The sequence below is a fragment of the Convolutriloba macropyga genome, chromosome 13 (genome assembly GCF_964194025.1).
Source record: "Convolutriloba macropyga chromosome 13, txConMacr16.3, whole genome shotgun sequence".
Taxonomy (NCBI): domain Eukaryota; kingdom Metazoa; phylum Xenacoelomorpha; order Acoela; family Convolutidae; genus Convolutriloba; species Convolutriloba macropyga.
The window spans coordinates 8,544,196-8,558,606 of record NC_134480.1 but is presented as its reverse complement, the minus strand read 5'-3'; the positions used below and the strand labels follow the sequence as shown (position 1 = coordinate 8,558,606).

At 37.3% G+C, this 14,411-nt stretch overlaps 2 protein-coding genes across 2 annotated transcripts in view; one reads left to right on the top strand and one right to left on the bottom strand.

Annotated features, from left to right (window-relative positions):
- The window catches only part of LOC142352294 (xaa-Pro dipeptidase-like), a 453,762-nt gene that overhangs the window by 230,014 nt on the left and 209,337 nt on the right, over positions 1–14,411 (top strand). The window lies entirely within an intron of this gene.
- The window catches only part of LOC142352306 (uncharacterized), a 69,681-nt gene that overhangs the window by 47,616 nt on the left and 7,654 nt on the right, over positions 1–14,411 (bottom strand). The window contains exons 3-5 of the mRNA XM_075404838.1: positions 9,705–9,855; positions 8,971–9,229; positions 8,447–8,539 (exon numbers count right to left, since the gene is read on the bottom strand). Coding sequence (XP_075260953.1) covers positions 8,447–8,539; positions 8,971–9,229; positions 9,705–9,855 — 503 coding nt within the window. The remainder of the gene's footprint in view (positions 1–8,446; positions 8,540–8,970; positions 9,230–9,704; positions 9,856–14,411) is intronic.

The following is a 14,411-nucleotide window of genomic DNA, read 5'->3' as shown; positions in this document are numbered from 1 at the left end:
AGCCCATAAAAATTACCGAATCGTTCCCACTGAATAACAGCTTTCTTCTCTTCAACCTGTATCCTGAAGACTGATGAGGGTATATTCTCTTCATCTGATGCAAGGATTAGGTTTACTTGTTCTGGCCAGTCGCTTTTTGGTCGTTTCAACCAGGCCGGCCCAGTGAGCCACTCACTTCTCTTGAGTTCTTCAATGTTGACTGCTCTGGTGCCAATGTCCGCTGGGTTGTTGATACCGCTCACATGTTTCCACTGTGAAACATCGGTTGTATCTAGTATTTCAGCCACTCGATTGGCCACAAACACTTGTTGTTTACGATGGGAACTGTGTATCCACTGCAATACCGTAGTTGAGTCTAACCAAAAACTGCAACTATTTATCTTCAATTCATGTTCCTTGACTATCCGTTCTTTCAACCTCACTGCCATGACTGCCGCTTGCAACACCAATCGTGGTATTGAAAGATGCCTCATCGGTGCCACTCTGCATTTTCAAATAACAAATGCTAAATCAGCTGAGTGTTCTTTTGGTTGCGAACGTAGATAGGCCACTGCACACATCGTGTCTTCAGATGCGTCAGCAAACACATGAAGCTCGGTTTTATCCCTCTCTCGGTTGAAGTATCTTCTATCGATGCTTGTTTCAGCCACTATTGGAAGTTGTTCTTTCCATCTCAGCAATTCTTCTTGTCTTCTTCACTAGGCTCCACTTCGTTGTCCCAGTGTTGTCCATTATTAGTCCAGATGCTTTTCAGAAGTCATCTCATGTGAACACTGAACGGAGCAAGCAAACCGATCGGTTCGAATACTGAAGATACCAATGACAAAATCTTCCTCTGGGTTATAGGTGTTTCAACTTCCTTGTTTGTACCTCTGCATACTTGAAGACTGTCATCAATAACGGTCCATTGTAGTCCTAGCACTGAAGATCCCTCCGTATTGGGTTCCACTTCGACTTGCTTTGTGTTGCTGATTGACTTCAAGTCTTCTGGGATTGCTTTGGTAACCGCATCGTTGTTGCTTATCCACTTTTTCAGATCAAATCCATGTTGCGAGAGAAGAAATTGTAGTTGATTGAAGACTTCAATTGCTTCTTCCGGGGTTTCTACTGATTTGATGAAATTGTCCATGTAGAAGTTGGTTTGTGTTGCCTTTGCTGCAATTGGATACTCTTTTTCGTTGTCCGGTCCCACTCGCTTGAGAGCATGGCTTGCGCAAGTTGGAGAACTCTTAGCTCCAGATAGATGACACTGATATTCGTATATCTGAACAGGTTCGTTAGTTTTTGGACGCAATAAGAACCTCAAGCAACTTCTATCCTGTTCGGGAACTTGCACTTGTAGAAACATCGATTCGATGTCAGCTGTTAGGGCTACTGGTCCTTCACGGAGTCTGAATATTGTTCCAATCATTCCATGTAGCAGATCAGGTCCTGCTAGTAGCTTATCATTTAGGCATACTTCTTTGTACTTGGAAGCAGCGTTGCAAACACGTCTTACTTTGCGCGGCTTGTTCGTGTTTAGCACTGGATGATGTGGCAAATACCATTTTTTCCCGAAAGGTGCCTTTCACTTCAGACTCGTCCAATATATTTACGAATCCTTTTTCTACATCTGTATCCATCGACTGTTGATACAAAATCTTCAGGTTTGGGTCCCTTTGGAATCTTCCCTCCAGTGAGTAAAGCTGACCCAAGGCTGAGCTGTAGTTGTTCGGTAGGTTTGGCTCTGGTTAACTCCACAGCATTCCCACTTCGTACCGCTCGCCTGTGAACTTAGTTGTACTCTCTAGCATCTTTTGTGCCTGCAGTTTCTTCTTTGACTGACTGACGACGTTGATTTTGGAAGCATAGGTTTCTATGTCCCACCAGGTTTGGATATTCTCTGCCACTTTCACATCTTCAGTGAAGGCGAAATAACAAACATTTTGTCTTCTCTTCCCCGTCATGGGTCCACTGACTACCCATCCTAGCTCTGTTAGAACGGCGAAAGGTTCACTTCGTGTTCCTATCTTATAGTCCAATGGGTGTTGTAGCTCATAAGCATCTTGACCAAGGATGATGCAAACTTCCATCAAGATGAAGCTTTTGTTTGGTAAAACACTCAAGTGGTTGAAGCTTTGCTTCAGCTTGTTGTTGTTGTATTTTGTGTTTCCCAGTGAGATTGACGGGTGTGCAAACGCTTCAATTGAATGCACCTTTGAATGTAGTGCCTTTTTTTTGAGAGGAGATTTTCTGTCTCCAGGTCCTTTGTTCTATGTATGCCAGCTATAATGAGCGTCACATCGGTGCCTTGGGCTCGTAACTTCTCTTGCACACTTTGATCGATAAATGAAACCGTTGATCCACAATCGAGGAAAGCGTTATGTGTTCAGCCTGTTGCCACCGCTCTGTATTGAGGCAGGAACTATCTGAAGAAAGCTTGTAACTTCGTTACTCAGATTGATTGTTGCTGCTCTTACGTTGACTGCGTGATTGCCCTCGTCCATTTGGTTTTCTGAGTGTAGCAATTGGTTGTGCTTCTTGATGCATCCTTTGATGTCGCACGCATTGACTTTACAATCTTTGATTGCATGTCCTTTGCCGAGACATCCGTAACATAAGCGTTGCTTCCTCACTGCTGCGTACCGATCATTCACAATCATGTTCCTGAATAGTGGACAATTCCATATTTCATGCGTGCCATCAGCTAGTGGACAGTGATCACTTTGAGTTTGCTTCGTTTCTTTCACAATCGAACTTGCACTGAAGTTCGATGTTTTCGAGAACCGTTTGTTTTATTTGTGCTTCTTCGGTCTTCTTCTCTTCACTCTCCCTTGAAAGCTGAAAACCCTTTGTGCATGAATGCTATCCTTGATAGCCATTTTTCAAACATAATCAGATCAGGCCAATCTTCATCCTTATCATCAACATAGAACCACCACTTATCTACTGCCATATACAGTGTCGAGCTTGATTGCAGATCACCAATCTGCTTGTACTCTTTGAGCACATTCACAAAGCTCGAAACAATAGGTGAGAAACTGAGTGAGACCTGTTGAGTCGTGAAGCTTCACCTGACTTGCTTTGCGGAGACTCTCCAGTTGTGCATCAATGATCACTTGAGGCCTTCCACATTTCCTGTCCAGAATACTCCATGCAGCACCATAGAACTGTCCAGAGTAGCCCACTCGAGAGATTGCTGACCTTGCCTTGCCTGTCAGTAGGGTCTTCAGATGGCTCATCTTCTCTGAGTCTGGTATTGGTCGTTGATCCACTGTAGCCATGAACATTCTAGACCCCTCCGGCCATTCGAGAAGGTTTCCGTCGAAGTTGTTCAACTTCAGCTTTGGTAGGCTACTACGACCTGAATAGCCAGTGTTGTATCGTAATAGACCAGCTCTGGGGGAAACGTCTCGGTCTTCAACACTTGAGGATCGGTCTCATGAACTGCGATACCGTGATAAGTGACTATGCCTGTTCACTTCAGGGGTTACTTCGAAGCGAGCTGTTGATCGTTCTGGTGTTAGAAGGTTGTCGATCGTGCTGGCCCAGTCTGAGATATTTCTCTCCTTTGGGGTCCAGTTGAAGGGTGATTTGTCTCGAGCACCAGTTGATTGGGAACGACCATCATTGTTCTCTAATGCTGTTCTCTTCACTTTGCGCTCTAGCTCACGCTCTTCCTCCAGTAGTTGGTGCTTGGTTTCCAGTTCCTTCGTTTGCATTTCCAGCTCTAGCCTCCTTCGCTCGAACCGTGCCTGTTCCAATCGCATCTTGGTTTCGAATTCGATATCGATTTTCTTCATCCTTTCCTCGCGCCTTTCCTTTGCTGAAGATGTTTCCGAAGCATTCTCCGTCTCTTGGCCACTTGCTGTTGCTCCATTTTGCACTGTTTGAGCAACTTGGCTGTCCGTTGGGTAGTTGTCATTGCTCTCACTGTCGTTCAATGCTTGGGTTGCGTTTCTTTGCTCTGCATTCTTTGCTGGTTGCTTGCCTTTGCTAATATATGAAAGCCAATTATAGTCCAAACTTGCTTTGCGCTTCCTTGCTTCTTTCAGATGCCCTTCAATGGAATTAGCTTGATAGGGCACAAGCTTGTTTCGACGATGCAGTTGCTTGGGTATTTCTTCCTCTAGAAGTTGAACAGTCTGTTGGTAGAGGACCTTTAGTTTGTTGGGTCGATCTGAATCTTCAACTATTTTGTAGCCAATCCCTGTTTTGGTGTTGACTTCTTCCACTAAATCTTGGAACTTCTTGTCGTACCTTTGAGCTGTTGATTGAAGCTCCTCTCTGCTGATTGTGTTAGGATTGCCTGGTTGCCTTTTGCTTTGCTTGTTCCGTTTAAACGAGGTCAATTCTTCAACGAGTTTTGTGAATTTTACTCGCAACTTTTGCTCTGCCTCACTGGCGTTGCGCTGTTGATTTGTTTGATTCTCTTTGGGGGGTACCTTCGGCACTCTCTTTATCAGATTGGACAGCAGTTTGCCTTCCACTGTCCGGGTCGGCGAACCAAATGTAACGGCTGCTTTCCTTTCAAAGTCAAGGAAAACATTACACCGCCCAGTTCGTTTCAGCGGTTTCAAATCTGTCCGGATATTGTGTTTTTGCAGTTAACTTTTGTGAACGGTATTATCCGCTATTCTATAGAATGTTGCATTACTTGATACTCAATAGTTTCAAATACCTAATTGTTCAGCTTTGCTGAATAACAAATGAATTTGCTTCAATTAAGCAAAAGTCCAAAATTCCAAATAACCAAATTAGTTCAAAATTAGTGGTTTTTCAATGATATCTCCTTAACCACAAATGCTAGTGAGATAAAACTTCACAGGCTTATGAACGTTATGTAGGCCTACTATCTGATGTAAAAACAATCAACGCTGGGTAAACTGCGTTGGTGGGGCTACGTTTTGTATTTTATACGCAATCCTAATACATGGGCAAAAATTTTAATGTTGAATAACTCTGTAAGTAATGATTCACATTTCAGCAAACTTGGCAGTGCGCAACACTGTCAAACAATTATTCAAACGAAAAAGAAATGAACTGAATTGGTTGAATGATCTTCGAGAAATAACTCAACAATTTTCACCTCAGATTTGAATATACTGAGTTAATTTAATCACCAACTTTTGTTTCTCAATTGGCCTCAATAACACCAATATCAAACTATGCTAGGCTTCGTTAAAGCCAGTGAGAGCAACTGACTATGTGCTTTGCACACAGTTTCTCTTACTTAGGAACTTTTTTCCCCAGAAAGAAAGTTTTGAGAATATCGAAGTTAATTCTCTTTTCAACAAGTCAAAGTAAAGTTAAAACTGTACAATCATTAATATGATCTACAGAAAAAAGACACGATAACAAATAATTTACCGCTCAAAAAAGTCTGCTTCAATACGCACTGTATGTCAATGTAACAAGACAAAATTAACGAGTTTCAACTGATTTTTGGTAGTTTTTCAAGCTCCTTTTATGCTGCTAGTCACGTGGATTTACACGTCAAATTCAACTGTTGATTGGTTGTAGATAATAATGTCGACAGAATGTGAACACTTTTCCATAACGTCGCTTTTTCAGTGTAAATTTGATGTCATGGGAAATTTGTTAACCGTGTAGAATCTTTGTCGAATATTCTGTATCAATAACAGGTTGATTCGCAATCCAATCGCAAAGAATCTGATGCAATACTGTTAAGCCGTAGTATCGTTTTGCTGGTGGTTGAGGTAGTTCGAGTTTGAGTTATAGTTTGACTTCATGAATGACGATTGTGTAGTAATGAAATTTGCTAAATATAAATGTTGAACAAAGTGAACAAATCTGTATGGCTTCAAAAGAATGTAGCATTAAATTTCGCTTGTCACGCTATTATAGCTTTAAGGCTCGAAATGGCCTTGAAGCGCCATTCAATTTGGTAATTGAGTTAGTAAGCTCTCTCATAAACCCTCATGTAAAAATAAAACCCCAAAGAAAACAAATCCGGCAGATTGCCGGAGAATAGCCGCCGTTGATTCCAATAAGCATGATTGGGATTGAAAGAATAGAAGATATTGAAAAAAAAAAGATTTTTGTACAAAAACATTTTTTAAATCCGATTTATTTTGATGGAATTTTGTCGTTGAAAATACTTCTGTTTCTTAGAGAGAGGCTACAGGGACTGCTATCAATACCAATAAGCATTAGAGATGGTAACTAAGACTTATAGGAACGAAGTTCAAATAGCGGGCATCTATAATTGGGCTTTATAGGTTTATCCCTTTTCTATTTCTGACTTCAATTTTTATACTGACTCTGTTCATTTTGAATTGCTTTGCTGAGCAACTGATGTTGAGAATCATCTTTAGCAGAATGAAGAGAGAAACTAGCCTGGAGAAGTCAAAAAGATTTCACTCAAATAATGAAAAAGCGGCAAAATGAGGTAAAGCGGAGAATTTTTTCGTTCGACGAAGTAAAAAAACATAGCAGGACAAGTCCTGACATACAATTCAAAAAATTGTTATTGGTTAAACTGAAAAACTAGACCTTGAATGGACTGTGAGTGAATTGAGAAAACCATTTTAAAAAAATCAGATAAGCAAATAAGAAAAAACAGAAAATCAATGTCAAAATTCCGCATGTGAACAAAAAAAATCACTAGCGAGAAAAAAATTAAATTCAAACAAAAACTAGACCTAAAATGACTTGTGAATGGATTGGGAAAACCATCTAGAAAAAAATCCGATCCAAAGAATAAGAAAAACAAAAAAAATCAAAGTGAAATTGCCGCAAGTGAACAAAAAACCACTAGCGAGAAACAGAATTTTTGTTCAAACGCCGTTTTCTCACTCTACTTTAAAATTAGAGCAAAAAAATTTCACGCCGCAAAACCAGTCGCTTTTTCGCTCCTTTTCCTGTTTCGGCGTGACCAAAATCACTTATGCAATTTGACTTCAAAAATCATGAAAATGTGTGAACAGATCTTAAAAAAAACATAGCAGAAAGAATTCGGCAAACGACTCGAAGGAGAAAATCGCCCATAAATTTGACTACAAAAGAACAACTAATGTAAACCTTGAACCTCCACGAACGCCATAAAAAATTTAAGGAAGAATGGAAACGGCATTCAAAAACAAATTGAATAAAAAACTAGAAAAACTTTTTTTATAGTGCAAGGAAGCATAAAGCAGAGTAAAATTCCTTTCGAATTAGGGCAATGGAAAGCTCTCGAAACAATGGGCAAGTCATGATAGGCTAAAAAACTTGTCTAAGACTAAGGAAAAAGAAAAACTGCAAAAAAAGGAAAAATGGTTTAAAATTTCTCAATTTTTCTGTGAATATTCCGAAGAAAAGAATGATTCACACCAATAAAACTTTCGTCAAAAAGTAGCTGAATATTCTCTAAGCAAAAAGCTTCTACTCAAATTGCACTTAATAATAATATAATCATAAATGAATAGGCAAGTCATAATAGGCTACGAAACTTGTCGAAGATTCAAAAAAAGAAAAACTGCAAAAAATTAAGCAAGATGGTTTTAAAATTTCTTAATTTTTCTGTCAATTTTCCTAAGAAAAAGCAATTTATACTAAGAAAACTTTAATCAATTGGTATCTGAATATCCCTCAAGTAACAAGCTTCTATCGAAATCCGACTTAAAGCGTTAAGACAAAAAACAGGCAAAAAATCATTAAATTTCTTCTAAAAATCAGCAAAACTGATCAAAACCCTTCTAATTAGCATTAAACTCAGAATTAACTACTTGAGACCTTCAATTCCTATCAAAACAAGCCTAAAAATAATACAATATCATAATCAAACCTCATAACCATCAAAAATAGCAAAAAACTGCTTTTAAAAGCCGCACGTGAACAAAAAAATTTCGCTCGTTAAGAGAAAATTTTTTCACACATCAATTTCTCGCTCTCTCAGAAACAGCGGCATGAACAAAAACCACTCTCTTTTTTCTCTACTCTTGACTTTTGTTCAGCCCCAAAATCACTCCAAATTTTTTCACGCGTTTCATTTCCCGCTTCAAAAATCACTCCAATAAAATTGATTTAAAAAAAGGACTTCTCCATTATTCCTCTTCGAGTCGTAAAAAGACAGCACCCCAATACAATTCAAATTCTTTGAATTGTAAAAAAAATAGGAGCGCTATAATAGCCGGCTGAGAAGATGAGGGCGGCTATTAATAAATCCCATTTTAAAATTGAATTTTGTTCGTGATATTTCGTTCGGTTGTAATGGATTCCGCTAAGGCATGGTCAGGACCTGCGAGGCATGGTCAACGCGCTCAACGCGCTCAACGCGCAGCTCTTTTATTTCCCATCTAATCTTTCGTTGTTTTTTCGTGGGGGGGGGTTTCCGAAACTAGGTTTGGGACCTCATGTCGTACTTTTCGACAAAACCCTTCTAGATTGATCTAATTATTTTGGCTTCCAGTGGACGTACACTGGACAGAAAGTGGTTAAACTTTTGATTGTTGTAAATTAGTACCTGAGTCGTGGCATTTTGGGAATCGTTTCATAAGATTGTCATGCAACATGTCAGACATTTCACGCAGTGCTCCTCTCGCGTCCCGTCTCTCGTCTCAAACACAAACAAACAACTTTTGCTCTCAATTGTTTTCAAAAAAGACGCAAAATGATGTAATCTGCAGAAAGTGAAGTTTGGTTTTTGGGAAAGGTTTTGACCTCCATGACTGGGGGTGGGGGTTTGAACTGTATTAAAATGGTAAAATTAAATAAAATTGGAACGCTGAAACGAAAATGGTAGACTCAATTGAAAATGGAAAACTGAAATAAAAATTTAAAGCTGATATAAAAACGGACAACATTGCTAGGGTTTAATAGAGTTCGCTACAAAAGTTAAATTAAATATTTTGAAAACTTTTCCATATAGACAAGGCACAGGACACTATTTTTCCAAAAATTTTTCTAATAATACTAAGATCACCAGACGTGTTAATCATAAGCATCAGCAATTAGTTAAACAGGGATTTATAACTAATTATAACTAACCATCTTCTGCCCTCTTTTTCTTGAAACTCGCCCAATCGTTCCGGAAGCTCTCCGAGAGACTAAAAGAGCTCCCCCCATAATAAGTACCAGCCCCTCCAGTCCCATCCAGTCCATATTTCTTCCTCAGTTTTTCCAGCAGAGCTTCCCGTTCCATTATTTCCCGACTGTCCAGTGAGACTTTTTGCGGACTAGCATCTGGACCTCCCATTTTTCCGCCAGATTTCTTCCCAGTTCCGCCCTCTGTTCCGCTTTTTTCGTCCTTTTAAACAACGTTTGACGTTCAGATTTTGATTCCTGCATTATAGAATACAGAACTGCAACATTTATTGTGAAGTTTTTCTAGCTTTTGTCATTGTCACGTAATGAAACAGAGAAGAAAAAAACAGTCTAAAATTTATTATATTGATAAAAATGAATTTTAGTCTAGGCGGCGACTGAGCAATTTATGCATTTCAGCCACCCGTAAAATGGCCGTTTGGTTGCTTATTCACAAAATCCACTGGAATTTAGTATGGTTTCACCACTAATTTATACAAAATCACCTCACAAGGAAATCACAGGGGGCGTTTTGGTAGGGGGGGGGGGGGGCGTAACCAAATTCACCGATAAAGTCACCCACCTTTGCGTCGGCGAACGATGGCAAAAACTGATCTGACCGATCGGGATATTTTTTTATTCCAATACAATAATTTTGCGAATTAACACAATTAGAGCTGTAATGAATTTAGATTTGCCTCATCATAATCGTAGTCAACATCAAATGTGACTCGTTGTTGGGCGTTGAATCCTCTTTTGGCAAGATCGTCCCAAGTGGAACCCGCCCCATCTTCACCCCACGTGTGACCATGTTCTTGGTTCCACTGAACACTGTCGCCAGAACTCGCTCTGGAATTTCCATAGACAAAATTTGCAACTTTCCCTAGAGAATCTATTGTAAGCGATATACTAAGCTGTATGATCCTGTATTTAACTACGTATAATGATAAATTTTTTCAACAGAAAAGAGGATTTTCTTTCGAAAAGGAGGATTTAGAAAAGGATTCGATCCTAATGATGATTACTGGTTTTTGAGCTAAACTCAAGGGCAAATAAATATAAATATGGAATATAACAATTGAAATTATAGTTTGTAAAAGTGCTTTAGCGTACCACCACTACACTTTATAGAAGACGAAATAGAAGTAGCTGGAAAAATTAATAGCGTGGAAGCAGTAATCATGCAAGATTTTGCTAGATTAAAGTTTCAGTTTGCAAGATCTTGCATGTTGGAAAAATGTTCATGAATCACTACAGTCGGTTAAAATTGAAGAAATAAAATGAAGGCATGCGTCAGAGTGCCAATGATTCCAATGACCTCGATTAAATTGAAAACAAAAAACATTTATTTAAAATATTTTACAAAGAAACGACAAATTAGATTTTATAAATAGCTGAAATCTTGATTCCTAATGAGAGATACATTGAACATTGTATCTATAACTCATCGGAACAAAGTTAAAATACCGCGCATTTACAGCTAGACTTTACGAATTAATACCGTTGCTTTTTCTGATTTCATATATCGATATAGACTTTCTTCACTGTATTTTGATCTGCTTACCAAGTGATGTTTAAAAGTTTGTTGAGCAGAATCAGCAAAGAATGAACGTTGCCGAGATAAGTTAAAATACTTCACGGCGAAAACGCGGCAGATCTAGGTAATGCGAAAATAAGATAGTTAAAAGTAAACACTTTTAATTGACAAGGGGCAAATAATTGCCCGGTCAAAAGATGACGGTCACTATTAATTAGAAAAAATTACTAGTGCAAACAAAGTGCTCCTTGCGTTTTTGAGATTTCTGTTCAGTTTGTATTGTTTTGTTTTCAATTTTCTTTTGTTTTTTTTTGAGTTGATTTATTGAAATCTGGAAGGAAAGTAAAAACACACAAAAAACTATAATTACAGTGCAGAGGTATACCCCAAAATTTCCGCCTTAAAAAATCGGCTCGAAAATTAGTTATATAAAATGAACGAAACTAGATGACATCCTTTGTATCTTACTTTTCGCAAAAGGGGTTCCGCCAATTTTGCGAAATAAAAGAACATTCCGTGCGAAAAGTAGGTAACAAATCTTGTAGTACGTTTCCGCTCAATTTAGGTATCTAATATTCGCATTCAAAGTAATCTCTAATCCGCAATTGAGCCTAATTAAATGCGCGCATTTTGAGCATGCAAAAGTGGTTTTAATATTTTGCAAAAGAACTTTCGGAACAAAAAGTTGGTTAGAAGTCTTGTAGCCCGTTTCGGCTCAACTTAGTTATCTATTATTCGCATTAAAACTATCTCTAATCCGCAATCAAGCCTAATTAAGTGCGCGCATTTTGAGCATGCAAAAGTGGTTTTAATATTTTGCAAAAGAACTTTCGGAACAAAAAGTTGGTTAGAAGTCTTGTAGCACGTTTCCGCTCAACTTAGTTATCTATTATTCGCATTAAAAGTATCTCTAATCCGCAATCAAGCCTAATTAAATGCGCGCATTTTGAGCATTTAAAAGTGGTTTAATATTTAATAATAAATTAAAATTTTATTGAAGCTTTAAATTGAATTAATTTTTCGAGCACCCGATACCAGAATGCTTTAGAGGACATATTCTACCCAATATAAGAGTTAAAAACTTCAAAACTTTTTCTTTTCTAATTTATTTCTGCTTTATTTCTAATTGCCTGATTTATTATTAATTAAATTTGCCTGATTTATTAATTGCCTGATTTATCAATTAAATTTGTCATGTCAAGATATTTTTCCAACTAAAACGTAAAAAGCCAATCCATTTGAATAATGAATAAGTCTTGCTCATTCATGATCGATTCTTGATGCATAATCTTCAATTTGAATAATTTCCGAAATTTCCCTCAAAATTTTTGCCTAAGTTTTGCTCATTCATGATCGATTCTTGATGCATAATCTTCAATTTGAATAATTTCCGAAATGTCCCTCAAACTTTTTGCCTAAGTTCATGGTTGATTATTGACAAAATAATCATTAATTTGAGTAACCATAGTAAAAAAGACGAAAACTAGACAAAAAATAAAAATAAATAGACCAAATAAATGAAGACATGAGAAATGTAAGATACAAGAAAGTTTCGACGTGAGTTTTTGGTTTTCGATTTCATTCGTTTAATTAATGGTTCTTTTTAACAAAAGTAGTTAATAAAGCTTTAATAATCACTTTGATGCTCAAAGCGCATTAAATTGGGCTTAATTGCGGATTATATGCGAAATCGAGCTACATTGTGTGCGAAAAATTGATACGTAAATTGAGCGGATGCGTGATACAACTCGCGCGAAAAATAGGTTATTAAGTTTGTACTTGTATTCCGCGGCTAAAATTAGGACACTTTTGCGAACACGGGATACGATATTCCCTTCCATTTTGCCGGTTTCTGCTAAAGTAGCTATTTTCCGCAATATTATACCACTTTCAATGTATTAACATAGTAAATACGAACACGAGATATACACATCGGGCATATCTACCCGTGACTATTTGGGTATACCTCTGCACTGTAATGGTTGTTTTTGTTTTTTTTATTGATTTACTGAAATCTGGAAGGAAAGTAAAAACACACAAAAAACTATAATTAGATTAATATACGGCATAAATTTGACACAAAAAATGAATTTTTTCAACGAAGTGAAAACAAAATTTGACTTGGATGAAAACATGGAGCGGTGCTAAACACAAAAATAATAATTCGAGCAAAATTTCTTCAGATATTATTTCTTCCAGTGTTACATTGATAAATGAAGGAAAACAACATAGTTTCACGGAAAAAGAATACTTTAGAAAAACCGCAATCAACAAAAACTAGTAACTCGGAATCCAGTTATTCAATTAAAGCGAAACAAAAATTTAAGAGATCACGTGAAAAACATTCGAAACTTCATTGAAAAACGAACAACGAACCAATGTCCACTTCCTGGACGGTTTCATTTACTTATTTCAAATTACAACAACCTTTTTACAGCTCATATACTTTTCTCTAAATGGCACAAGTCCCTAGAAAAAATTCTTCACAAGCTTCGTTTTGTAAAATGAGCTAAGCTTCTGTCATTTTGACAACTTTTTGTTTCTTTGGTTCCAAAAATCAACTTCCATTATCCAAAGACAAGCTTTGAATTGAATAAAAAACAATTTAATTCATATGAACATAATATTCTCTCCTAATCAAAATTACAAAAATTAAACTGACACAAATGCAAAAATAATTTAGCAAAAAATATCGTAGATTGTGAACTGCAATGTTTTGAGAAGTGTTTTGTTTAATCTAGAGCCAAAAAGGCACTGTTTATGGGTTTGATATTACGCTTTGGCTCAACCCAAATCCTCCATTCTCAAAAAAAATTATAACGGAAGAATTTTTAGCTGCAAATTCGAGAAATATATTTTAGCAAACGATTGACTTCGACTGTAGTGATCTGCTAATTGCTTGCAAATTTTGCGAAATGATACTTTTTGCATATGGCTACCTTATGCATGTGATTTATTTTTTAAAATTAAAACCTGAATTTAGAAATGTATGAAGGCACTTTTAGTAACCACATTGTTATGTTTTCTAGTCAATTTTGCATCACTTCAAACTGAAAAGATGTCTTTGAAGTTTGTTAGGCTGTTCGAACAGGATTCGCACCGGGGTTGATGTTGGGGTGGGGCAACAATGGGGTGGGGGGACAACAGCGCTGGGGGAGGTAGGGGACTACAGTGCAGGGGGCAACAGTGGGGGGCTTTAACAACCCCTAAGAACAGCCCACACCATAAGTATAAGTCTCCAACACAGCTTCTGTGAATCGCATTCTCGAAAACTATTGAATTGAAAGCTCTCATAGCACTTAATGCCCGCTAGGCGCTACCTGTTCATCACGATTGGAGGACGAAAAGCCAAATGGGTCAGATGAAAAATTGCTCAAGCGAAAAATATTGTAAAAAAGACCAACAGGACAAAAATAATTGGTACAAACTTTGTTTGAGAGCAAATAATTATTATTTCTTCAGGTAAAACCAAAAAAACGCTAGAGTTTGTAAAATCAGATCTACTAAGAAAGAATTTTTGCCTAGATGTACCTCATAAAAAAAATTGTATCAATTTCTTCAGATCCTACAGAAAGAAATTTCCCAGTTACTGTGAAATGACAGTTGTAAAATAAAAAGTAATTCTAATAAATTTAAAATATTCAATTGAAATAAGTAAAAGAACAGCGGAAATGACAGAGAAGTTGTCTAAGACGATTACGTCGGAGTTATTTTTGTTTTTTTGGATTTGGTGAAACTCTATATTCGAATGCAAAACAGTAGATGGAAAGAATTATGTTCATATATTAACTCTAATAAGTTGCCATTAAGTTCATATTTAACCATATTGACAACACTAAAAAAATTGTTTCACGAATTTTTTTTCTAA